Raw genomic sequence first — 27,625 nt, 5'->3', positions numbered from 1 at the left:
TGCTGTCAAGTGTACCCAGAAACAAAAACTGTGAAAGCTCATACTCTGTTCACAAAATTTAGGCAGTTTTAGGGGAAGAAATCTACCCTCACTTGCTCATACCTTTTAAAACAGCTGAGGTTTGCCAACACCTCAATCATACCATAGACAAAAAGAATTAAATATAGACTGTCAGCAGTGCTGCGGTTACCATAGGTTCTGGCGGTTACCATAGGTTCTGGCGCACACCGCTGGGAACACCGTGCAGTTACGTAGTGCCAACGCCATACCTGCATGGCGCTCCCAGCGGTGTGCGCCAGAAACAATGGTAATCGCAGCACAGCTGACAGTCTATATTTAATAATTCTTTATGTCTATGATCATTTAAGTAAAAAAGTGGTAAGAAAACTTCCCCTCAAAGCGCTTAAATTTTGTTAACAGACGTTAGTGCAGTAACAGTATTAATTATACTACAGTAAGTGTAATAGAGTTAGTATAACTAATTGTTGACTTTATTAGCAGTAGTGTAGAAGGAAACAAAACTACAGAGATTATTGTGAAATAATCTGTAATTGGAGTTATAAGTGTGAAGTTCTAGTCAAACTTCTTGAGAGACTCAATGAGTTCCTTGTACACTCTTTCTCTGACAGAAGAACAAGCGACCTTCCTAGCGTAATTGAAGGTGGAAATGTCAAAGCAGTCATCTGGGATACGGTAGTCAGCAACCAAATTTCCCAAAAGAGGCTTCAAGTTATCAACATCCTGCAAATGTATAACCTTGGTCAAAGTCTTATATTGCATTGCTTAACGTTAAACACATTATACAGATCACTTACGGTACCTTGGTAATATTTTATGTATAACACAATGTAAAAGTACTAAGCAACCAGACGGGAGACTTCCACAGTCAAAGTAAACTGGGGACTTTTGCTTCTCTAGAGATGGTGTAACGGATTAATGAAAATCAAAATACTGACCAACATTTTGGATGTGATGTAGTAAGGTCAGTTTCAGGCAATCTAAGCTTCAAATGATGTTGATTTGTATGTTGAATTGTAGATTGCCCGAAAATGTATGGCATCCAAAACTACAACCAGTATTTTTGCCAATTCAACCTCTTCATCTCTTGGAAGAACAAAACTTAAGTATTTACCTTTTCAATAACTTCTGGTGATTTTCAATGGATACTCTACGACATTATTTGTCATAATTTATGTGCTTTAATGTAAACCAAGCAGTCATATGAACTAATTTTCATGAGTTTAAACCAAACTGGTTCACTTTGCATCAAACAAGACAAAAAAAGAAGACAACACACCTACAAAAACTGATTGTTGCTATTATTAAAAAATGTTTAGAATTTCATCTTTCAATTAAGACCATTAAATTAGCAAAAAAAGCCAAATGCATGCACTACATATCTTGATAATCTTACCCCTAACCAACCCAAACACAATTACCCTTTGAGTCTTAAGAGTTTTAAGCTCTTCCGAATACAAATTGCATTTATACACATTGAAACATTCATAGACTACGAATAATAATAAATATTAATTAGTAAATAACAACAATAAATAATATTAACAATAAATAAAAGTGATTAAGAATAACAAAAATAAATAAGATAAGAAGCAAAATATGAGAAACACTAAAACTGATGAAGGAGAGAGAAATAAATAACATTAACTATTATGTGAGACTTAGGATTTTTTTATAAGAGGCTCGAGTTAAAAGTGTCAATGTTGTATGATAATGAATTATAGTCTCATCAATGTGTTGATGGGAGATTGAGCCCCTAGGCAAGTCCGTGAGAAGGACGGACTGAACAAGGCGCAGGCTCTGGAAGAGAGTCGGTGAAAAAGGAACGCTAAACGAGATAAAAGCTCGTTGTCATCAACCTTATCATTGACTAGTGCATATAAAAAGATAAGCATCCCCATATCACTCGCTTTAAACTGACGGTTTAAAAAGTTTAAAAGGGTGTGGTAAGATACATCAAATGTGAAGTATCCAAACTTTTTGAAGAATAAGTATCTGAGGAATTATATTTGATGCACAGTGCTGGAATTGAATTGGAACAAAGTGTTTGGATATTTATTGTTTAATCATGACTTATAAAACAGCTGATTGATCTTAGTCAGTAACAAAGCTACAATAGTATATTTCGTACCTAGGGCCGAAAATAAGGTTTTGCCGGCTCGAGATAGTTTTTAAGTTCGAGACAAAGTCGAGAACTTAAATCGACCGAGAGCTGCAAAACCATTTCGGTCCGTGGTACGAACTCTATTTTTCACTACACTATACCCTATTACCACTATTCACACTATAATAATGCACACTGATAGTCAACAAAACTACAACTTTAAGGTTATGTGAAGAAATAATTTGAGGAATCAGCAAAAATAAAAATAAATAGTTGCTAGGCAACGGTGACAATAACACAATTCTATTGCAACGCTATGGATTTTGATTGTGTATTTAAAATGCATTCATGTTTTAAGTAAGTAAGCAGACAGCTGATTTTGCGGCCCCGGGATGTAAAAACCTGCTCGGTCCCCAAATTACGATGACAGCTGGGATGGCCAGCAAAACGTAACTTTCAGCCACCAATTAACGTATGTAATACAGCCAAAAACATCATTTTATTTTATTTTATTTTATTTTATTTTATTTACATGTGTTATTTTATTTTATTTTATTAGTTTTATCATAGTGTGGTGAAAAGATCATTTCCCCCCATTCTACACTCACCATGCATTATTCAGCTTAAAATACACCCCAAGTCTGTGACATTATCTCAAAGAATTAATAACTAATCAAATGTTTACAAATGGTTGATTCTTACTCAGTATGGAAAAAAATTTTAGTGCTCACCTGAGTCTGAATCAGCCCGTCATGTTCACCAGTCCACAAAATGGTCGGTGCAGTGATATTCTTGAAGTCTTTGGTGTACGAAGGAGGCTCTTTGGTACCATAAGCCTTCTCATTCTCTTCTGGAGTGTCAAACTTGTAATAGTTCATGACACCTAGATTACACAAACATTATTAGGTAGATAAGTAGCCACTCACACTTATTTCAATATCCACACCATAGACTTTCTCTGTATGAAAATAGTCCAAAAACATGGATATCAAAATTTTTAACAAGCTATCAAAAACCATATGCAAAAATACCTTACATAAATTATTATTGGAAAAATCTTACTATAGCATTGAAGAATTTTTTCTGGATAATTTTGAAGGGTAAGTTGTAAAACTAACCCTAAGTAAGTGGGTAAGTTGTGTAAGTTGTGGTAAGTTGTGTTGGCTTTGGGACTTTTTTGGTTTAGCATGGTTTAAGAAAGAATCCTTATTATTTTTATTTTATTTATTTATTTATTTATTTATTTTTTTGTTGCTGTAGTAGAATTATATACAGGACAAAGCCTATATCCTGTCCTGATACAGACCAAGACTGGTATTTCGTCATGTAGTTTGAGCTTAGTTTTAAGAATTGACAGAATTTTTTTTCTTTTTGTACAAATGTATGAAATGAAATGCTTTAGTTAGTTTACAGTATTACTATTACATTTTTAAAGTTTGAATAATTGTAATTAGTTATATTAAATATATCAGTGTAGTATTAGTTTTATAAATATTGACAAAACTCCTATCTATGTACATTGTACTCCAAAAGATGTTATGAGTTAATAAATAATTTGAATTTGAATTTTGATAATTTCTGTACAGTTCAACAAACACGTGAAAACCTCGGGAACATTTTGGTTTTTACCTGCTACACCTATCTGGTAAAAGTGCAAGACTGCCTTGGTAGACTGACCAGCTGGGATGTAGGCTCCTCCAAGGATTTCATGGACCATCTGTTGACAAAACACTCACATTGGTTGGAAGAAATGATTTAGTAATGATGAAAGAACTAAAAACCTATTTTAAATCAACAAGAATGGTTAACTGTCAACCTTAAATTGACAACATACTTTTTAATGTGGTTACAAACAAACTGAACTGGTAGGAAAACAATGTGACGGAGATACCTCAACACATCTTGCTCATCTTAATAACAACTTCACACAATTTTAACTTTGAAGATCATACATGAACAAAAAATTCAAATTCAACTCATTAGCCAGTATAAAAATGTCTCAATTTATATTTCCCTTTTGAAATATTGTAACTAATAGCTTTCATTCAAACAAAATTTACTCATAACTTGGAATCAGAATAAACAGACGGTGTTAAAAATTACATGTTGGACGAACCCAACATAATAACTGCCATTTTATATTTGTTTAACACAAACCCAGATGGAACAGATTTTAAATAGTGTTTCTGACAAGCAAGATGAGTACGCCTACAATTAATTAAAAACTGTAAGATGCCTCATTTGCAAATGTCAACGCATGAATTAGGATTTAATTTAGACCTTGATCTTAAAGATGTTACAAAAAAACCATACCAGGAACTCTGTCTTCTTTATAAAAAAACTTAAAGCTGTCATTGCGCTATAAAAACAGCAAAATAAATTTATATCAGACGAATATTTAATTACTTACTTCCATCTTTTCTGAGCACATTGATCTATAGTTTTCTTCTACATCTTCGCAAGTGACCTGTGTTTTGTTGTTTTTGACAAAGTCCTTACGAGGAAACATTTCCCACTTATCTGCTGCCTTGATCTGGTCCTGATAACATACAATGCACAAAAGAGTTATAATTTGTAGCAGAGAAATGATTGGCCCCCCAAGAAATATTCTTTAGAGATTATGTAAATGACCAGTGACAGTGGTAATGATTTAGGGGTTTCCTCAGTGAAAATGCATTGGAGACCCATTTAAACAGAAATAAATAAATAAATTAATCCTACTAATATTATAAATGAGAGAGTTTGGATGTATGTATGTATGTATGTTTGTGATAAGTAAACACGGAAAATACTGTTCGGATTGGGCTGAAATTTGGCATGATGATAGCTCACATTCCCGATTAACATATAGGCATATTCATATCTCAAAAATCCTTTCGAACTCCGCCCCAGTGGCTCTGCAGTTCCCCATGTTAACCTTACGAATATTCATATTTTTAAAGGGAATTAACAAATTTAGCCAGCTGTGTCAACTAAAAGAGTTGGTTCTATTATATGCAAAAGCATTAAAAATTTATAAGATTTACCAACAGGGTGCAGCACTATTATTTTTTCAGCAACAAAAAACTGTGATACGCAATGAGAACTGTCAAAGTAGGATATTTATTACAGTTATGTTTATTTTGTTTTATTTCATGAATAATTTGTGATATTTTGCGAATTTTTAATAATCTATCTTTCTCTATTGTGTAGGTGAAGTGGTAGAACATTATGGCTATATGTGTAATACTATAGCATACCATAAATTTGAGGAAGCCAATTTTCTCAAACCGTGTCTTCTCACATTGCAAACACAAAGGTCGAGTATAACTACAATTATACTTATTTTCCAACCCCGTACGAAGGACGGGTACTCTGCTAGTTAATTAAATAAATCTGTTGTACTGTAATATTAATTATTGTAATATTAATAAACAATCATATTAATTAAACACATAAACTAAACACTATTTTATAATTACAACTTCATAAGAATTCTGTATCTTGAAGCTCTCTTTACTTGGGTCTTCTGCTCTTTTAGCGAATTTCCCTATAGGGAAGTAGCTATTACCGTAGGTCTCATGGTAACACCTAGGCCCGGGACCGATTTACTTTTTCATTTTGATGTCCCCAGAGGCCAAAAACACCATTCGTTCAAATTTTTATATATCTATATATAGAGAGAGATATACATGTGTCCATCCGCACGATAACTTGAGTAATTTTTGTCCGATTTTGATAAAATTTGGTATGAAGGTGTAAGACGTGATAAACTAGAATGAGTTCGCGAACCAGCATGATCGGACTATGGGATCGGGGGTTTATGGGGGGTTTTATGGGGTAACAATAGGTTTTTCCCATTTGTGACCCTAAAAACACAAAATTTCACAATTTCTTTTCAAACCATTTGTAGAGCTTAAAAAACAAATAATTTTGTATATTGAAGCGTTATTATGCGCCTAATTGTTACGGAGAAATTAAAAAAAATTGTAATTTTAAAATTCCCATGTTATTCTTATGGAGAATAAGTCAACTGTTGTAGTTTGCTTGTTTATGAACATATTTTGATCAAATTTAGAAAATACATTAATTTCTTACTAAACCACAGTACCTTTTAACATTATACATTAAAAAACACTTTTTTACCCTCCCTGTTGCAGCAAACCAAAGTACTCATTAAACTAATTCTGGTTAAATAGGGAATAAATGTGATATTTTTAAGGAGACATTTGAGTTTAAATCCATCAGGCAAATGGAAATTCGCTAAATCTGCAGGTTTGCTGCGGCGGGGGTATTTATCTTCTCTCAGTCATCAGTTGGCTCATCTCACTTAAATAGAGAATATCTTGATAGTTAATTAATTTTATAGTTATATTAACAATAAAAAAACTAAATTTGACTAGATGTTCTTTTTAGTAACCAGTTATCTTGTCAATAAGCAATTCCAAAAATTTATCCAATGTCAGTAGAGGATAAGGGCGTTAGAAATAGGTTAAATAATATGATCTGGAGTGCGAAAAAGACATATTTTTCTGATAAACTATCGTCCTCAAAAGACCCAAAAGAATTTTGGACGTGCCTCAAAAGGAATGTAGTACAGGTAAAACTCACCTAATAAAACATAAAAATTAGTCCATTCATGAAACTTGCAGGAAACGTAGTAATTAACATTAGGTTTTGAAATCTGAAGAGTCCCTAGTGATTGTGGGGGTGGAAGTACCATTTTATGGGGGTTAAACTTTATGGGGGTAGTGATTTTGAGAAAATTTGTATTTATGGGATCCAAGCAAGTGAGGTGTTGTTTTCTATGTTTCTTAGGATGCAGAATCGAAAAAGAACATAATAAAAGCAATACAATCAACATTTTACTAGAAAAAGGCTATTTTTTTAATGAAAAACTAAATATGACAAATTAATTAAGGTAAAATAATCCAGTGAACATCAATTATTACAAAACTGACCATGAGTCTGTGTCACGTGTTAAAGTTGTGAGGATAATTAACCAAGAAACTGGTAGTTTCGCCTCTGTAACCACCACGTGTCATAAGGTTCATCAGCTACTGATGCATCATCACCATCCATGGGTCAGGGTCTCTAACTCGTTCTTCTCCAACGTCGTCTTGACTTGACACTGACAACTAAGTGAGTATGGGTAGTAGAAAAATATTTCCGTTCTGGCGGCGATCCTGCCACTTAGGGTGAAGATAATATATGAGACCAAGAATGTAAAACCGCTCGGACCCCAATTTTTAAGGACCTTGGCCGCCCGTAATGACGTCATCAATATGGAGCTCGTAAGAGGGTGCTGGGTCGCTATGAATTGGTTATACTGTAATACCAAAACGCCTAAACCGATTTTGATGAAATTTGGCTTACAAGTGCTTGAATACGATATATAATCCCAGTTTATCAATGGTCGAGTTTGATTAGGTCATTTCAAAATGGCGAACGTTAATCACTAAAATAATTAAAAATTGTTTAATGTTTTGTTTTATCAACTCTCTCCAGAAATCTGCAGCAATCTTTCATTTTCCTTGAAATCATAGGTCGTGATGTCGTCTCTGTATTTCCTGGAATAGGCAAAATACCCCCTCTGCAGCAAACCTGCAGATTAAGTGAGTTTCCATTTGCCTGATTTGATTTTCAATTAAATATATTTTAATTGAGTTTAATTAGTACCTAGGTTTACTGCTACGGAGAGGATAATAAAGTGTGTTTTTTATTCAAATATTAATAGCCAAGGTCAAAATAAATAAATTTGCCTAGTTTTATCTAAATATATCCTTAAACGAGCAAATTACAACAGTTTACTAATTCTCCATAAGAATAAAATGAGAATGATCAATTTACAATTTTTGAATTTTCTCAATAGGTAACCAATATTCGTACAAAAACACTTAAATAAACAAAATTATTGGGTTTTAAGATATTCAAAATCATCATGGTATCCAAAATTGTTTAGAGAGAAATTGGAAAACTTTATGTGTAGAAGGTTAGTCATGACGAAACCCAATTTTGACCCCATAAATCCCCCCAAAAACCCCGTTCCCATGGTCTGATCATGCTGGATTGTAAACTCGTTAAAATCAATCTAAAGATTTGTTGTACTTTTCTATATGACATAACATCAAACTTTAACAGCGTTAATGACTGTTGACGTGTACTTTTTAAAGAACGTTAGCACGATAACTCAAGCAAAAATGACCCAATGTTGACGAAATTTGGTAAAAACGTGTAAACCTACGTTTACTCGAACGAGTTTGCGAACCAGCATGATCGAACCATGAGAACAGGGTTTTCTGGGGGATTTATGGGGTAAAAATTCGGTTTTCTCATATTTGCACCTCTAAACGTAAAAGTTTCGAATTTCTCTCTAAGCCATTTTGAATACCATGATTGGATATTTTGCTAGTTTATGTATATATTTTGATAAAACTCGGACAATTTATTTATTTTAACCTATTCATATTTTAATTAAAAACACACTTTATTACCCTCCCCATAGCAGGAAACCTAGTTAACACTAATTAAACTTTAGGTTATTGAAATAGATTTAATTGAAAATCAAATCAGGCAAATGGAAACTCACTTAATCTGAAGGTTTGCTGCGGTGGGGGTATTTTTCCTATTCCAGGAAATACAGAGACGGCATCACGACCTATGATTGCAAGGAAAATGAAAGATTGCTGCAGATTTCTGGAGAGAGTTGATAAAACAAAGCACTAAACAATTTTTAATTATTTTAGTGATTAACGGCCACCATTTTGATATGACCTAATCAAACTCGACCATTGACAAACTGGGATTAGATATTGTATTCAAGCACTTGTATGCCAAATTTCATTAAAATCGGTTCAGGCATTTATTAATTCATAGCGACCCAGCATCCTCTTACGAGCGCCATATTGACGACGTAATTACGGGTGACCAAGGTCCTTAAAAATTGGGATCCGAGCGGTTTTACATTCTTGGTCTTATATATTATCTTCACCATAAGTTGCAGGATCACCGCCAGAACTGAAATATGTTTGCTACCCATACTTAGCCGTCAAGACGACGATGGAGAAGAACGAGTTAAGAGACCCTGACCATTCCATGGATGGTGATGATGCATCAGTAGCTGATGAACAATATGACACGTGGTGGTTAAAGAGGCGAAACTACCAGTTTCTTGGTTAATTTTCCTCACAACTTTAACATTTGGCACAGACTCATAGTCAATTTTGTAATACAGAAATTGATATTCACTGGATTATTTTACCTTAATTAATTTGTCATATTTAGTTTTTCATTAATAAATTAGTCTTTTTTTAATAAACCGTCGGTTGTATGGATTTTATTTTGTTCTTTTTCGATTCTGCATCTGAAAAAACATAGAAAACGACACCTCACTTGCTTGGATCCCATAAATACAAATTTTCTCAAAATCACTACCCCCATAAACTTTAACCCCATAAAATGGTACTTCCACCCCCACAATCACTAGGGACTCATCAGATTTCAAAACCTAATGGTAATTACTACGTTTCCTGCAAGTTTCATGAATGGACTAATTTTTATGTTTTCTACTGGTTTTTTAGTATAATTTTACCTGCACTAAATGATATAGTTGGCTCTAAGAGCAACTCAAGCATTCCACATGATCTACAAGCTAATGAGATTAACGAATATTTTGTAAACATGGGAGCTGAGACCGATATTGATAAACAGCTTTGGGAATATTTTATGGATAATAAACGAGATGGCATTATAAACACCTTCAATTTTCAATATGTCAGTGAAAAAGAGGTTATGGATGTAATGAATGAGATCAAATCTAAAGCAGTGGGTAGCGATGAAATTTCAATTGAAATGATTAAAACTGTCAGTCCGTATGCGATAAAATCAATTACCCATCTGATAAATCTATCACTAGACAAGGGACAATTTCCTAAGTCCTGGAAAATTAGTATTATCCGACCATTACCCAAACTTACAGCCCCAAGAAAAGTCGAAGACCTAAGGCCAATCTCAATATTACCAGCTATGTCAAAGATATTAGAGAAGATAGCTATTCGCCAAATAGTCAGCTACATAAACACACAAAATATATTACCCAAACTTCAGTCTGGATTTAGACCTAACCATAGCACATGTACAGCCCTGACGAACTTATTTAGTGATATGATTGACACCAAAGACAAGGGTAAATATAGTTCTCTAGTTATGCTGGACTATTCAAAGGCATTTGATTCAATGAACTATGAGATGCTATTGGCCAAAATGAAATATTATGGCTTTGACAAAAATATTTTGAAATGGATAAGGTCATACTTAGACTCCAGGCTGCAAGTGACGCAGTTAGAGAGTGAAACATCAACCCCGCTTGTCAAAACCCAAGGAATTCCCCAAGGCAGCTGTCTTGGGCCTGTTCTGTTCAATTTGTACACGGCAGACCTTCCTAGCTGTGTGCAACATTGTACAGTTCATTTGTATGCCGATGACTCACAGCTGCACTTGTCTTATGAGCCATCCCAGATTAGAGCTTCACTCGATCTCATTAACTCTGATCTAAGAAAAATCCTTTTGTGGTCAGAAGCAAATGGGTTGAAACTCAATACTGGCAAGTGTACTGTGATGCATACGGCGCCACAAGACTTGGTGCAGTCCCTCAGCGAGAGAGGAGTGAGTGTTGTGCTCAACGGGGAATCTTTGACTTTGTGTGACAAGTCAAAGACTCTTGGCGTTGTGCTTGATAGCAGCCTCACCTTCTCTGACCATGTCACACATGCTTCGCAGCGCGCGTTAGGAAGGCTGAGAGGGCTGTACAGGTTTAGAAGTCTGCTGACAGAATCTGCGAAGCTGCGCCTCATGCAGTCACTAGTCCTGTCGGTGTTTACATATTGTCTCCCTGCTTATGGAAACAGCATCTCTGGAGTAGACATGACCCGAATGCAGAAACTGCAAATTCAGCTATTCGCTTCATATTTTGCCTCAAAAAATTTGAACATATCTCTCCCTATAGAGCTGTAGCGGGGATGACAACAGTAGACACTGTTTGCAGGATCATGACGTGCTGCATGGTGCACAAGGCTCTTGTCTTACAGGAGCCACAGTACCTTCTTGAGAGGCTCTCTTTCCGGGAGGAGGTCTCTCAGCGCAGTACCCGCCATGGTGGTCTCCAGCTTCACTTTCCAAGAGTGAGGCTTGAGTTTGGGAGACGAAGCTTCTCGTACTTCGGTCCAAAACTGTACAACGACCTCCCCTCTGGCCTCAAAAAATATTCTTTATCATCATTTAGAGTTAAGATCAAAGAATTGTGCACTGATGGTTAATTATTGTTACTCATATTGTCTTGTTTCTGTTTTGTTATTGCTCTATTTATTTGTTGTTAGTTTTATATTGTTATTGACGAAAGTTGTTCTGAGAAGCAGTATTTATACTGAGAAACGCTTGATAAATAAAGGCATTTTTATTTATTTATTTATTTATAACCTTTTACAGGTTTATCTATACTTTCTGATTCCAACTCTTTACCCGATTTCTCGTTCTACCCTCCCCCGCCAAGGAGTCTGCACGAGCCTCTTACTCCTACTAATCTTAGCTCCTTACTACTAATCTGGTTTCTGATTTCCTTACGTCTCACTCATTTAACCTTTCAAATTATGTCAAGAGAGAAGCTTGTCATGGCGTTTTTCAATGCCGTACTGATCAAAAGATTAACAGCCGTACTGCTAACCCACTTTCAAATAAGGAGTTTAATAACTAGAATCTCACCTAGGAGTGCTAGTGTTGCATTCAGCTTGTACTTACAATGTACTGAGCAGTCATTGCCTCCACCATGCCATCAGGTCCGATCATCTCGGCCATCTTGCTGACAAACACAAAGGGAGACAGAGCCTGGAGTGACTTGAGCTTGTCGTTGTACTCTGGCTTCTGAGAAGCCATCGCAAAGGCCATGGAGTTGCCTCCAGAATGTGCTGCAAGGTGTAGTTTGGTCTGTCCTGTAGTCTTGAGTATGTAGTCAATCACTGCTGGCAAATCTTTGGTTCCCAACTCATGAAGCCTAATAGAATGAAAACGGGTTATTTATGTATATAGTCAAATAGTCTTGTTAACTTATTACTTTCAACTTTTGATCCCTACGGCTTGTATCTCTATTTTATGAACAACACAACAATATTAAAGAGTGTAATTTTGGCTTTACAGTGTGTTGATCGTGAGGGAATTCTTAAAAAGCCAATCGTCGACTATTGCAAATAAAAGCAAGAAACAACCATAGATTCTTCTACTGTTTGGGTTTGTAATGCTGAATTTTGAGGCAGGTATACCTACACCTAGCTCATTTTATGTTCAATTGATTGGTATTTTTATTTTATCCTGTTTGATGTTTTCAAAAAAGGTTTCCTTTTTCTTTTAATAGTGAATATACCATTAAAATTAATTGTGATAGTTCAAGTCTTTATTTAAATAATAGTCAATTAATATGTTGTGGAGTAAAATAAATTCAGTAATGACCAAAAAACTTAAAAATATATTTGTGAAGTTCCTGTGGGAATGGATGTGAACAACATTTTTAAGAGATATAGAAAATTTCAGTTACAACTTGATTTCTAAAGTAAAATCAATACAAATTTACAAAAAAGAACACCAGGCGCGCCACTTGACGGAGCGTCGGTAACAAAGATCCAAAAATACATAGTAAAAAGTGCCAAAAAAGGCCACCAGGGGGAATAGACAACGCATGTTGCGTGGGATTCAAGAGGCAGTGTGCGCAGCAATGGGAGGTCGAGGATATTCGCAGCCGCCATGTGACCACTGTGTGAGTGCGCAGTGACGGTTATAGGACTATCACCACTCCACAAGTTTATAAATTTTAATTTGAAACCTTTATCATCGGTATGTATCGCCGAGTTCATGAAAGATATAGTTACGAGAAGTAAAGTTGTGTGATTTTGTGACATACTGACATTTTCTTATTGTGGAGTTAGTTATTCACACCTCCCGAAGCCAGTCCACCAACACACAAAATGTACTACCTAGGCCGACATACAATTGATTTACTCACATCTAGGCTACAAGAACTTCAAAGTGCAGACCTTAAAGAATGACACATTCTACAAGAACTTAGGATTGCGGACCTTCATCAACGCATTAAGTTACCAATTACACAATTAGGACCAATTTCTTAGTCCTAGCTAAGAAAAAACAATAAGAAAACTACGGGGACCTTAGCAAAATATTTAATTTATTGCATTTTTCACTTATCTTCGGAACATTAAGTATATAATTGTATAAAGATATAGTTTTTTTGTGGACAGATCTACAAAAGATAACATAGAGACAAACAAAATATAAGATAGAGGTGTAAAGATGGGTAAGAATTATAAACCGCCTGGTTTGAGGTGTAAACTAGCACGTCATAAGTTTCAGTGTGCCTGTCCTTCCAAGCTCTATCGCAGACAGGCGAACACCTAGCTCGGTTATGTTACTTTAGATACGAGTAGTCATTAGATTTGCCTTTGGGGCTCAAAGTTATCAAACAAATTTACATTATCACTTTGTAATTTTTAGGGTGATTTGGCAATAGAACAATTAAAATTTTGTTTTAAAATTAACATCTAGTTGTTATACAATAATATTTTATACAATATTTTAAAAAGAATTTCAAAGAAGTTTTAACATTTTACCCAAAGTTCCAGAAGCTCTTATCCTTGTCGGGGTCAAAAGTGGTGTGTTTGCGAGAGTAGCAGTTACCTCTAGAATTGGCCATCCACACGTCATACCCAGCATCCGTCAACGTGAACGCTGAATAGGAAAATATAGAAAACTGAAATAGGTCAAATATCAAACCTCTTGCGCATTTTCAAATATTTTATATGTTATATAAAATCCATAAAAAACATATAATACAGTGAAACCTCACTAGCTCGACATCTAGTAGACCAAGAGTTTTACCAAGAGGTTGTTCAATGGTATTCAACAATAAAAACTAAATATTTTGAAAAAATTTCATGAAAATTCAAACGCACAAGTAGTAAGACAAAGCCAGCTAGTCGTGAGCCCTGTCAGCTATTGACTGTCGGAGTTACCGGAAGTCGAGTTAGTGAGGTTTTGATCTAAAACCACAAAAAGAATGAGTGTGGTGAAGTTTCCATGAGAGTTATCACACTACTATATTCAGAATAAAACACTTAACCCTTTGTGGTCGGTTTAATTTTAATAGCAAACTTACTCAGATCGTAATTAAATTTGGGCAGATTAGCAAACTATGTTAAAACAACATTATTTAATATTTTAAACCTTTAATCTGGTAACTATATTGTTTTTTTTTTTGTTATTTATGTTTATAGTAAGGTATTACAAATTAAAAATATATATTTTAGGCATATATGTTTTATGTGTATATATATATATATATATATAAAATATATCAATATATAAAAAAAAATATAAAAAGCTAAAAAATGCATAAAAACGTACAATAAAAAAAATAACAGCTACAACGGTTACCTGACTGTTTTGTGCATCTGCACCAATTTCATCTGTAGATGAAAATGGCTCATTAGCTTCAAAAATAATACTTTTATTTGCAGTTTGTTGTATATTCAGATCATGATTATTGAAATCAATATTATCATCGAAATCAATAACAAAATCAGAGTCTACACTAACACCAATTGTGTTACCAGCTCCTTGTTCGATTTCAACACCATCAATCACTTCTTCATTTTCATCACTTTCACTTGCGTTACTATCATTTTCAATTATAGTTTCATAATTTCCGACACTATAACCACTAACTACACTCAAATTATCATCTTCTAATAGATTTTCAATATCATCATCGCCTAGACAGACACTCGCCCGCACGATCTATGTTTGTTTACAACTGTCAGCTGTCCAGAGAGCAACAATAAGTCACGGACATCGTTCGCTAAATTCCTACTCCAAAGGCTTCTAAATAATACCAAATATAGAAAAAGCTATATGTAATTATTATTATTATTATTATTATTATTATTATTATTATTTGTTGTCATGAGAGCCGAAGCCCCCTGACTGCTTACCCGGTACCTATCCTCCAGGACATACCCGGGCCCCATGATGTAGGCCGAAGCTTACGCATCAACCTTTAGCACATCATGGGCGGATGACTTAAGGTCATCAGGCTCGCCGGCTGCCGAAGCAGACCCTTCGGAAAGAGGGTTGCCCCTCAATCCTAACCAGGGATTCCGGCTGCTTGTTTAAGCGTCACTCCACCTGGGTTCCACTAGGTCGGAACCTAGAGGTCCATAGTAGAGCGCCCCGACGCATTTAGTGCAAGCAACACTCGGGACCTATCTCATCCCTGACAGGCAGAACCCGCCATCAATAGCCAGGAGGAAGGGGACCATCAGCACGCTGACGGGGGGAACCCCAACCTCCCATTTACACCGCTGCCCGATCGAGGCCTGACCCATTGCTGGGAACCAGAGATATCCAGAGCGATAGATCCCCAGATACCCCTGGCGGGCTCGGACCCAGCACCCGATCTACTTCGTTTGCCCATCAGACCCAACATCACTGCCAGGCCATCAGGGTTTCCCAAAAGGAGGCAGGTATAGAAGTGGGACCCACCCGGATGAACCTATCCACCAGAGGTGGCGACACCCTTGACTCAATTGAGGTTCCGGGAAGAACCCCCCACACTCAAGATAACCATACCGTCCGTGCTCAGAGACAGGGATAGGTTTGCATAAGTACCTACAAACCGTTGCCCTCACACTGCGGAAAGTTACGTTGCCCTTGAGTGTCCCCGTGAGCTGCGGGTACTTGCCCGTTTTCACCTCCAGGAAAGGTTACTTCCAAAGTCGAGGATTTGCCCACTGAATGCTGGTCGCACACCACAAGCAGGCCGAAGCCCAAAGTACCACAGACACAGGTAGGTTAGAGATTATGATGTACTTCCATCTCTCCTAGAGCTAAACACCCCTCCATCCTGGATAAAGGAATGTCACTGGGACCCGATGCCCAGTCGACCATGTCTGTGGCCAACTTGAAATGCCGATACCAACACGGAGCATTTACCTCCCCTCTGGGGGCTAGGTATTTCACCTCCCAGGACGAGGCTACTTCCAAAGTCGAGGATATGCCTCACAAAATGTCAGTCGAACACAACAGGTAGGACTCAGTCACAACCACAGTTACAGGTAGTTGAGGAGAGGCGGAATTAACGGCGTCACTGAGAGCTAAACACCCCCCCCACCCTGAATGGAGGGAATGTCACTGGAGGCTCCCCCTAAGGGGCTGGCGCTTACCAGTCGTCCATAACTGTGGTCTACCTGAAGTGCCGGGTCTGACACCGGGCAGTTACCTCCCCTCTGGGAGAGCTAGGGTCCGCGTGGTCGCCCAGGCCACGAACCCACGCAAGCGTGAGCCCCCTGCGGTTGCTATATGTAATTAAATGAAAACCCTAAAAACGCCACGGAACAGTATCTTTAATTAAATAACAGTATTTACAATTAAAAAACAACCTATTTAAGTGCTGCCGGGTATTTCCCGGGTTACGACCGTTCGGGGCAGACTATAAACCCGGGTCATACCCGGCATACGACCGCAAAAGGGTTAATGATTGGTGACAGCAATGATATAAACCAAAAGGGAATTGGCCACCTCTAAGTAAAGGGTGTTTATAAAAGAATGCTGGGACTTTAAATGGTAATGGCTTGGGTAGTATTCAAGGTAACTAAACGTTTTATACGTCAAATTGAAGCTAAAATAACTAAGTTTTGTTTCCCGTGTAGCAAGGGAAGAAACTTAGACCTTGGCATGTGCAAAACAGTTGCCGGTGGTAGGCCGCTAATGTGACTCACACGCCCCACGCCAGTCACCAGTACGATGTTTACGGCGCAACAGAAGGTGCAATCTGTGGTTTGCAGAATTTATATCGATAGCTAAATTAAACTAAATTTAAATCTACTTGATGATAAATATTTGATGCTGGTTTAATGAGTTTTGTGGGACCATGGTGTTTTTAAAAGTCATTCACTTGGCCATCTAAAACAAGCGATGACATAGTTTAAGAAATCCGACGGTTGTGATCAACCTATGAATCTTACACATGCTTTAAATTGTAAAAAAGGAGGATTGATCAAACATGGGCATGATCAACATCGAGACCACTGTGCTGCGATAGCAAATAGGCCTATGGCCTGGAAAGGGGTTGAAGTCGAGCCTATTATGAGAGAAGCTGACCCCGCAAACAATGTGCCTGCTTTAAAAGCTGATTTTAAAGTTAATGGTATTTGGGAGGCTGAGAGAGTAGCGTTTTTTGATAATCGCATTGTTAATGCTGACGCTCCCTCTTACGCCAACCAAGAATGGGGAACAATATCTCGAAACCATGCCGTTCAGAAACACAATAAATATGACAAAGCAGCCGAAGACATCAGAGGAAGCTTCACACCATTATTATGTTCCACGGAAGGAGTCCCCCACAAAGAATATGAAGCGTTTCAGAGGAGAACAAGCGAAGCCCTGGCTGTAAAATGGAGAAAACCATACTCCCAAATTATCGGATGGTTGAGGATCCAAAGCCAGCTTTCCATCATTCGAGCAGTTTCGCTTAGGCTACGGGGAACTAGACGAAAAATTTGAAGCATTCAATTTGAAGATGGTGCCGCAATTCCCCCATTGCTCTATTGAGCTTTCATTTTATTTTTTTATACATCCCAAGTAGCTAGTATTTTTAAATGTAATGTTTTATTATGTAATATGCAAATTATCACATTAAATAGTACTTTTTGCGCAACAGGATGAAAAAAGAAAAAAAAACTTATTTCAATATACATTTTTATACATCCATCTCCTATGAATACTTAAAGAGCCCTTTAATAGGCTAAGGCAAAGCACAAACAGACAGGACTTTGGTTGCCTGCACCTGCAACTATGATAACCAGAGATAATCTTAAGTCACTGAGTGGATGTGGGGCGAATCTGTAGCAGGGATGTACTTATGAGCAAAACACGACTACAAGTCGCCTCCCCAACACTGCACACGGCACTATACTTTGTTGATGTCCATTGACACAGAAAGTTGTATTGAGCCTACTGAGATGGCAAGTGAAGGCGATACACCTGGTTCAAGTCATTCGGTTTTTGAAGAGTACTGGATTCAGATGTGATAGCTGACTTACTTTTCAAGTCAAAAAACTCATAATGTACAGACCTTATGTTCCGTTTAAAGAATGAACAAATAAACATGCACACTTTTGTTATGTCATTTCTGCTTGCCAAGAAGAACATGGAATAACTGTTCGACTGCCTTCATCAACATCTCATTTGACGAATGACATCTACATTTCTATAAAATTAACAGTTAATATTGACAGACACTAACCCAGGGATTTATTATCAGTAACCCAGGCGTCAGATGACATTAGTAGTGCATGCTGCAGTAGAACTACAGTGGCAGGTTGCTTGGCGGGGATGACTCTGAAGAGAGTCAGTAGGTAGCCATCATCAGTTGTCACTGTGTGTGACTCACCGCTGTACTTACGAGCCTCTATCTGCTGCTTCTGTAATGAGGTGAAGTTAAACTTAGTTAGGAGAGTATCTAACTTTGTCTGAATATATTTTAAGTATCTGGGGACTGAGCCATGGCTCGGTATAGTTTATTTCCATTGTTAAACTTCAGTGTAATCTTTGCTCAATAGTAACAACTGATGTTTTCCCCTTTGTACTATATTTTGTAATTTGCTAGTATACTGTGGATGGCTTACATTATAAACACATGTTACAAGTCTTATGTTTACTTTTTCCCTGTTATTTTGTTCAACCAACATGATTACATGGCAACCCATAAGGCGATCTTAAAATTTTTTGACTTTTAACTAAATTTTTTATGCAGTTTTAACTGCAGTAAACACGTTTTTAGGCCAGATATAAATTATTTACAACATTTCAAGGAAATAACATTTTGAGGGCGTTTTCGAGATCTCTGTGAAAGCACAGGCCTACATACATACAAGCAAACATTGCTCAAGAGTATATATATAAATATATATAGGAAAGGATATCTTGATGTTTTCTCTTGTAGTAAACACAAAAAAATATTTTGTAGACCCAACTATCATACACAGCAACAATGAAATAAACCAGTGTTTTTCTGTACCTAACCCTTAAAATTAAATGGTAAGAAGTTACTTATCCAACCTATTCATATCTTTCATGGGCCTGTGGAAAGGACTGTGGGAAGTCCTTTCCACAGGCCCATGAAAGTTATTTATGTTGTCTAGGGTCAATTAATTATTAATTGACCCTAGACAACATAAATAACTTTCATGGGCAAAGGCTGAAGGAGACTTTTACATCCATGGAACTTCAACTGTGTGCAGCAAGCTACCCTCTTGTTTTAAGCTAGGTACACTAGCACATTTATAAAAGTAATCTCATTTAGGGATGAGCATCGATAGTTGATGTTTTTGAAACATTAATATATTTCTATCGATGTGCAATGTTTTTTACATCGATGGTCGGTTACCGATGTTTTTGTCAAACATCGATGTTTTTGGCCAAGTATTGAGATATTGGTGTTTTCCATTACTGGAGAGTACAGAGAGCAGACGAAAAACTGAAAAAAAAACATCAATGTTTAGTCCCAAAAACATTGATGTTTTCGCAACGATGTTATCGGTAAATCGATGGTTGACGTCCCGATGTTACCATCGATGGTGAACATCGATAGTTGACCTATCAATGCTCATCCCTAATCTCATGTCCAACTCATGACAAGACCTATGATTGTCGTATCTACATCATTATGGTAAAATTTGGTAATCTGTAGCATCAACAGCATGGACCTTGCAAAGACGCGTTCTTGTCTGACGTATGCTTTGAATGCAGGATTTACCATACTAAATTGCAGACATCATCATCACGATGGTCAACACCATAGCAAGGTCCATTCACTTCAACAATAAAAAATAACCATGGCGTAGAATAACAAAGAATAAGGTGGGGTATTAATCTCTAATCTAAAAATATTATATTATATTATTCGTACAATCAGTCTTGGTAGCAAGAATGTTTAAAATAATCTAAAAAATCAATTGACAATGATCATACTTACGGTTGTCATGAGACTGCCATCTGGGTTCTTGAACATTAATGGTCCTTTCACATCCAGATCTTCATCATCACTTATAACGAGAGAAAAATTTAAACTAAATGTTAGAATTAAAGCAAGAGCCAAGTAGATTGACGACATCGCTGTAATAATAGAAACGCTTTCAAATTAAAATTCTAAAGATATTTTTAAAAATATAATAATACTCCATTATATTGTATTCAATAAACTGGATTGCAAGTGTATACAAATATCAATAGGGTGATTATGTCAACATTAGTTAAAAAGGCCTACCGTTTTTTAAATCGGTTATGTAAATGTTCAAATGAAATTTTATACTGTGACGTGACCTTACTAGCAATGTTCGAATTATTCAATTTTTATTGGATCTGACGATAAATTTTAGAAACATCAAAATGAGTGTTGTCCATTTCTGGACTGCTTGAATCATAAGGCAGTGTCAGGTATTGTAATCTTTAAAACACATTTAAAATTATTAGATTTTAAAAAGAAGTAATGACATTTATACACATTTTAAAAATAAGTATTTTGTACAAAATACAAATAAATTTTTTTTTAAATTAATACTGTACAATAATTTATTAAATATTAGGTATTCTTGGTAAAGGATTTGGCTTGGATTTTGTTTTTGATAGGAAGAACAAGCTAACCTGTGCAGCGGGTGAGTCTTTTAAAAAAGAGCTGACCATTGCAATCTTCCTCTCTTTTTGTTTGACAGAGTTGTCAGTACCTAACCAAGAAATACTTTAATTTTGTGTGTGTATAAATGTGTTTCCTATGGAGAAGTCTCACTCACTGTATATGTAAGCCTGCTTTTCCAATGAAAAACAAAATCAAACTCTTTCAATATTAGATAACTTGCAAAACATGCTACAAGTTTGTTAGAAATAAGCAAAGAAAGAAAGATTTGTTAAAAATTTGAAAATGTGTACTTATAAAAAAAAATTCAACAATGAATCTTAACTATTTACAACTGGAAAGAAAAACTGTTACCGATCTCCTTTGAGCCTAATAATATGATGAATGACGATGCTGCAAATACGTTTTTACAATAAAATTTTGATTTAATGGTTGATTTACAATCTCTTCCCGCCAATCAATGACATCCTGTTCAGAATCAACCGTGTCATCTAGAATTGCATAAATCTTTTGTAACACAGAGGAAGTGCCATTATCTAATGGTGCTAACAAGTGTTATATCGACAGAAGCATTTATCTCATTGTTTTCATGTTTTTGTTTATTACATTTTCCTCACATTTGATGCAATATTGATTATTAATTGATAATTTTAGCATGCCATTGTGACCATTGTGTTGAACTTACTTAAAAAAAATAACATGGTAGGAAAAACCGTGGGATTCTCACACTCTTCTCTTGAACTATGTAGACTAATCCATGGACTGATGTTCAATCAACTGATTAGTTCATATTAATCAAAGGACACAGTACGAATATATTAAGGGATATTTATTAAAATGAAATATACAATGGCAAAGTATGATAAGTGAGGGGACTGCTTAAATTGCACATTTTAATAGGGTTCAAAACTAGTTGTTGGTGTTTTAAATGACACCACAATTGAACAAATCGGCTAAAAGGATGGCTAGAAAAGGGATGTTACATGGAAACCCCTAATAGTGTTCTGCCATTTTATTACGTGTTCACCGAGTCAAGATCCGTCGGAATTTGTGGGTTAATAAGGGTTAAAAAGTAACTTTTTGTCTGTGTAGTGAACTATATTTTTTTCATATTGCATCATTAATTAATTAACAAACAAAGCTAGAAAACAAAATAATTTTTATGTTGTCATATTGCATCATTAATTAATTAACAAACAAAGCTAGAAAACAAAATAGTTTTTATGTAAAGATAACCTCTCAAAATGACTTCCAGCTTGTTTTCAATTCTGTTACAAGCAGCTGTTTAGTAAGGATTCAATCATTTTGTATACCGTATTACGATTGTGTTACAGTACATTATACCATTGGTATGTTGAGCCATCGACAACAATATGCTAAAACCTTACCTAATAAATCAATCAATAATTTTGATAGATATGATTGCCACAATCAAAATTTACAACTGTTTACAACAGCTAATTTTTACTCCCTAGAGACTAAAAATAAAATTATTTTTACTCCCTAGAGAGTAAAAGTGCTACTTTAGACCCGCAACGCATGCTTTAAATACAGCTGTTTTTGCTGCAGTATGACGAAAATCTATTTTATATGGCCTGTTAATACACAACAAAAACCTTTTTGTCAGTACCTAATCAGATTTTTTATCTTTACTTTGAAATGTTTGTTTGTATTTAGAACCTCTTTGGAGCAGAACATGTACATCTTAACCTCTGCTCTTTGGTCTGAGTTACAGTACACACCGGTAATCTTATTGAGTTGAGTCTTTTAAACACATTGTAAATATGACTGTTATTCGTTTTGGAATAATTCCTGTAATACTTTGCAATTGCTCGAATTCGAGCAACATGTACACTAGTAACCATTAACATCTCACATGTATTTAACTATTTACTAGTTTACTTTAAATTTAAATCTTGGCGATGATTTGACTAATCACAAGTTTTAACACGGAAAAAACACAATTAGAGTAGTTTTTTTTTCAATTAGTTTATTTGCAAACATAAACAGTATTATTTACATATTTTAATTTAGTTGTAAGTAAGGTATAAACTACCTATATCACTTGTATAATATCACCAATATTATTGATAAAGTGATCAATAAGAAACAAAAATACCATGAAACATTGTTATTGTTATGTAGTGCAAATACAAGAATGATAAAAAATTAACAACAGTACTGAGCATTAATATAGCTTTATAATTAATACAATATCCAAATATGAACTTGTCCCTGTAAGAAAATATAAAATAAAGGAAAATAATAAGTTGTCCATAAATTATTAGATACATGAAATCAATCATGTCTAAAAAACCTTCCATATGAAGAAATGAAACATAAGTGAAACTAAAACATCTAGGATTCAAGAAAATCCAAAAACCTTTATTGAATTAAGGAAAAAATCTAAATGTATATATTTCGATGAGTATATTTTATTATTAGTTTGAAAAATAAAAAGAAAACATGTCTTTTGGATTGGAACATACTGGTAATCAACTAGTACCATGCACATTACGCCAAGAAAAAAACTCTAAAATAGTAATGACAATTAAAATCAAACACAAAATCCATGTTGGTCTTGAACAAACATCTTTTGAGAACTTAAATTATTATTTCAATTATTGTATTCATTTATCATTTTACTATACTTCAATATTCCCCCCTGCGGTTTCGGGGTTAGAATAGGATCGCAGCCCTCCTGGGCTTGTCGTAAGAGGCGACTAAAAGGGTGACTGACGTCCTCACTGGGAGTCCCCCTGTTGTGTTGCAGGGGTTGATGTGTGCTCTGCACTGCCGATGGGTATTCCCAGTGTGTCGTGAGGAGCCAGCCACTTCGGTCCTTGGTCAGGAAGTGCGGCATGGATGCAGAGGTCGGGCTCTGCATTGCAACAGGCGACCCCCGGCACGTCAGGTATCCGGTGCTGGGCAAACGGAGGTCGGGCCCTGGGGAACTGGGGTAGGGGATTGTCCCCGAGGGTATACCCGCTCCTGACTAAATCCGGGCCGTCTCTTGCCGCACGATGCGCTGGTAAACACATGTATGGCTTGTCAAAACCCCCCACCCAACACATTATTTAACAGCAGCTCAAATGAGCAAAAATCGAAGTCGGAAAAGGAGTGGAGCCCTTTTGGGCGTAGCTCCAAGGTCCAAATGTTGCCACCAGCGAACAACGTTAAGGCAACTCCACCGCCTGCAACCTTTAAGGGCTCAAATGAGTTCCCCCCACTAAGATCTCCTTTGACAAGTGGAGAAGGAAAAGTAGACGTTGAACCGGCGTTGACGGGAACCCTCCTGGAAAGTACAGCGCCGAAAATCAGCCCCCAGAGGTCGGATCCCGAACTTCAGCGTTACCGTCAACAATACGACGATGCTGATGAGGAGGAGTCTGACCTCCTGGTAGAGATGATGGACCTCATCAATAATATGGAGGGAACCTTGAAGCTCCGGACCAATGTAAACCGGTCAATCAAGGACGGTCTCCCAAAGGTGAAGGATCGGGTTGCCCGAGTTCTCGAAATTAAAGGCTTGATGAGACAGGCTTTAGTTAATGAACGGGAGCTTGTGAACCAAGTTTTAGCCCCTAAACTGAACGACAAGGGCGGGAATCAAAGGAAACGGGCAAGGAGCTCACCAGCGGAGAGCCCCGATCTTCCTGAATTGGCCAATCAGCCTCTGTCAGATGTCGAGCAGAAGGTCGAGGACAGGGCCACCCAGATGACACCCCCTACTGAGCACACTCCAGCTCTAAAGAAGCGCCCTCAGCAAACCAGGGAGCTTGCCTCTCTCCCAACTGTTGACGGAAGCAGCTCTATGAACTCTGCTGTGGCACCATCAAATGTGGGTAACTGGGAGAAGAGGCTTTCCCGCAAAGAAAAGAGGAAATTGAGACGAATGGAGGCTGTCTCTAACAAAGAACCTGCAGCAAGAGATCGAAAGATTGCTGACCCTGCTCCGGCGAGGGAGGTTCGTGGAAAGGCCCCCCCTGTTTCAAAGAAACCCAGGCCGAGAAAGCCCAGGGCTGAGGCAATCCTGATCAACCCCTTAGGGGGGCGCTCTTTTGCTGAAGTCTTGGGTCGACTCAAGTCTAAGGCCAAGCCAGAGGAGACGGATACGATTGTTAAGTCAATCAGGTGTACCCAGAATGGGAAAGTTCTCCTCGAGCTGGGGAAATCTGGTGACCGAGTGGCTTTTGCTGCAAAGGTCAGAGAGGCTCTGGGGGACCACGGTACTGTTCGGGAACTCGAGCCTAGGACCTCGGTGGAGATCCGGGACCTTGACGGTCTTTCGACTGAGGCTGAAGTCAGGGAGGCTATCAACAAGGCCATCCCCGATATCCAAAATGCCGACTCCCTTAAAGTATGGCTTACGCGGCCCAACCGCAGCGAGCAACGCATAGCTATCGCTGAAATGCGAAACCAAGATGCCAGCAAGCTGCTTAATCTCACACACCTGAGAATTGGATGGGTCAATTGCAGGCTCAGACGGAGGGTGGTTGTACCGCGATGCTTTCGCTGCCTCGGGTTTGGTCACTCTTCCCGAAACTGTAAAGGACCCGACCTATCCAAGAATTGTTTCAGGTGTGGCGGCTCGGGCCACAACAGGAAGAACTGTACCGCAGCAGAGCGTTGTTTTCTCTGCGCAGAGAAAGGCCAAAAGGACGCCTCATTAGGTCACATTCCAGGGGCTGGGCGATGCAGTGTTTTCAAGGCTGCACTCGACCTTGAGAAGGCTAGGTCTAGGAAGTGAGGATTCTCCAGGGTAACCTTGAGAGGTCCAGAACGGCTGACTCCCTCTTAGATCAGCTGGCCCAAGAGATCGGTGCTGACACCCTTCTGATCAGCGAGCAGTACCGTGACAGGGACCCACACTTCTGGTTCCCAGATTCTCTTGGTACTGCCGCTTGTTGGGTTCGAAACAGCACGGAAGCACCAGTGCGAGATCACGGACGCGGCCGAGGCTTCGTTTGGGTCAGGTGTAGGGACGTCACGTTTTTTAGTGTCTACCTTACCCCCAACGAGCCAATTCGGGAATTCCGTCTGAAGATTGACCGCTTAGAAGACAGTGTACGGGGTACCGTTGGGCATGTCGTTGTTGCTGGTGATTTTAATGCGAGGGCTGTGGAGTGGGGTATGACCTCTACAAACTCCCGGGGGAAATACATCCTGGACTTTGCCGCCAGGGCCGGACTTGTCGTCTTAAACGAGGGCGACACGCCTACTTTCCGGCGCCCCGGCATGAGAGGTACGATCCCCGATATCTCCTTCTCGTCGGAATCACTACTAGCACGGATCTCCAACTGGAGAGTCATCGAAGACCTCACGGCAAGTGATCATCAGTACATCGTTTTTGATATACTGGATGAACACCATAATCAGGCGCCTGTATCAAGATCTGGACCACGCCGAAGGAATACGGACAAGCTGGATGTCGAGAAGTTCACTGACGTAATCTCACGGGGAGCGCTGGTGAATTCTGCTGCACCTGTTGACGCCGAGGCATTGGTAACGTCCACGATGGAACTGATTGTCTCGGCTTGTGACCAGGCCATGCCACGCAGGGGACGCCGTCGCGATAAGCAAGCTGTGTACTGGTGGACTTTAGAGATCTCGAACCTTCGGAAAGCTTGTCTGAAAGCCAGACGTGCCGCTATGAGGGCCAGAAGATTCCCGGATTTCGAGGCTAAGTCAGCGGCTTATAGGGCTGCGAAGAAAGCTCTTCGTCGGGCTATCATCAGGAGCAAGGTTAGCTGTTGGAGGAGGCTTCAGGAGGATGTTGACTCTGATCCTTGGGGACTGGGCTACAAGGTTGTAACCCAGAAACTCGGCGCCCGATCACCACCTTCCGTCATGGAGGGCACCACCATGGACAGGATCGTCACCGCCCTCTTTCCGTCTCATCCTCGGCGGCCTTTTTTCGACTATGGCGAGGTAGGGGACATTCCACTCTTTAGCATTAAAGAGCTGGAATCATCTGTCCTCTCCCTGAAAAATAGAAAAGCACCTGGTCCTGATGGTATTCCCAGTGAGGCTCTCAAGAAGGTATTCTCAGTTAACCCCCTCTTACTGCTGAGAATGTACAACACATGCCTGTGCGAAGGGGTTTTCCCAACTCCTTGGAAAAGGGCTAGGCTTGTGCTAATCAGCAAGGGGAAAGGTGACCCAAATATGCCGTCGTCTTACAGACCCCTCTGTATGTTGGATGTGGCCGGAAAACTCTTCGAGAAACTGATCCGCTGCCGCCTGACGTCTGCCGTGGAAGCTGCCGGAGATTTGTCTCCTCGTCAGTACTGCTTCAGAAAGGGTCGGTCAACAATCGACGCGATATCCGAGGTACACAGAGCGGTAGAGCGTGCCGAGAGCTTCAATCATTACTCTCGCCGTATCGTGCTTCTTGTTACGCTAGATGTCAAGAATGCTTTTAACTCGGCGAGATGGGTCGATATGTTGAGCGCGTTGAGGAACAGCTTCCGCGTACCAGCATATCTGTTGAGGCTGATCGAGGACTACCTGCGCTGCAGAACTCTTAATTACGAAACTAAAGATGGTTCGCGGACGATGGATGTTACTTCCGGTGCCGCGCAAGGTTCGATACTCGGCCCAGATTTGTGGAACGCTGCCTACGACAGCCTTCTGAGATCTGAGATGCCAGAGGAGACCGTTTTAGTTGGGTACGCCGATGACGTCGCAGCCCTCATTGCTGCACGCAACGTTGAGCTAGCCCAACTGAAACTGAACCAAGTCATGCGCGTTGTAAACGCCTGGATGACTGATCA

The 27,625-nt window shown here is 38.3% G+C and overlaps 1 protein-coding gene across 1 annotated transcript; it reads right to left on the bottom strand.

The window, feature by feature from the left end:
* Nucleotides 1-530: 530 nt before the first annotated feature.
* On the bottom strand, nt 531-21,253 carry LOC128985405 (lipase 1-like). Its single transcript, XM_054404866.1, has 9 exons — nt 21,204-21,253; nt 20,193-20,332; nt 18,462-18,639; nt 13,771-13,888; nt 11,894-12,146; nt 4,533-4,661; nt 3,752-3,839; nt 2,854-3,005; nt 531-741 (listed from the first exon to the last, which is right to left on the bottom strand). Exons 2-9 carry the CDS (start codon nt 20,328-20,330, stop codon nt 574-576), a joined length of 1,224 nt encoding a protein of 407 aa, XP_054260841.1. The 5' UTR covers nt 20,331-20,332; nt 21,204-21,253; the 3' UTR covers nt 531-573.
* Nucleotides 21,254-27,625: the final 6,372 nt, after the last annotated feature.

The sequence above is a fragment of the Macrosteles quadrilineatus genome, unplaced genomic scaffold (assembly GCF_028750875.1).
Source record: "Macrosteles quadrilineatus isolate MER2022 unplaced genomic scaffold, UCM_ALF_1.0 Scaffold_2__2_contigs__length_208266976, whole genome shotgun sequence".
Taxonomy (NCBI): Eukaryota; Metazoa; Arthropoda; class Insecta; order Hemiptera; family Cicadellidae; genus Macrosteles; species Macrosteles quadrilineatus.
The sequence above is the reverse complement of the archived record's forward strand: the minus strand, read 5'-3'. Positions and strand labels throughout refer to the sequence as shown.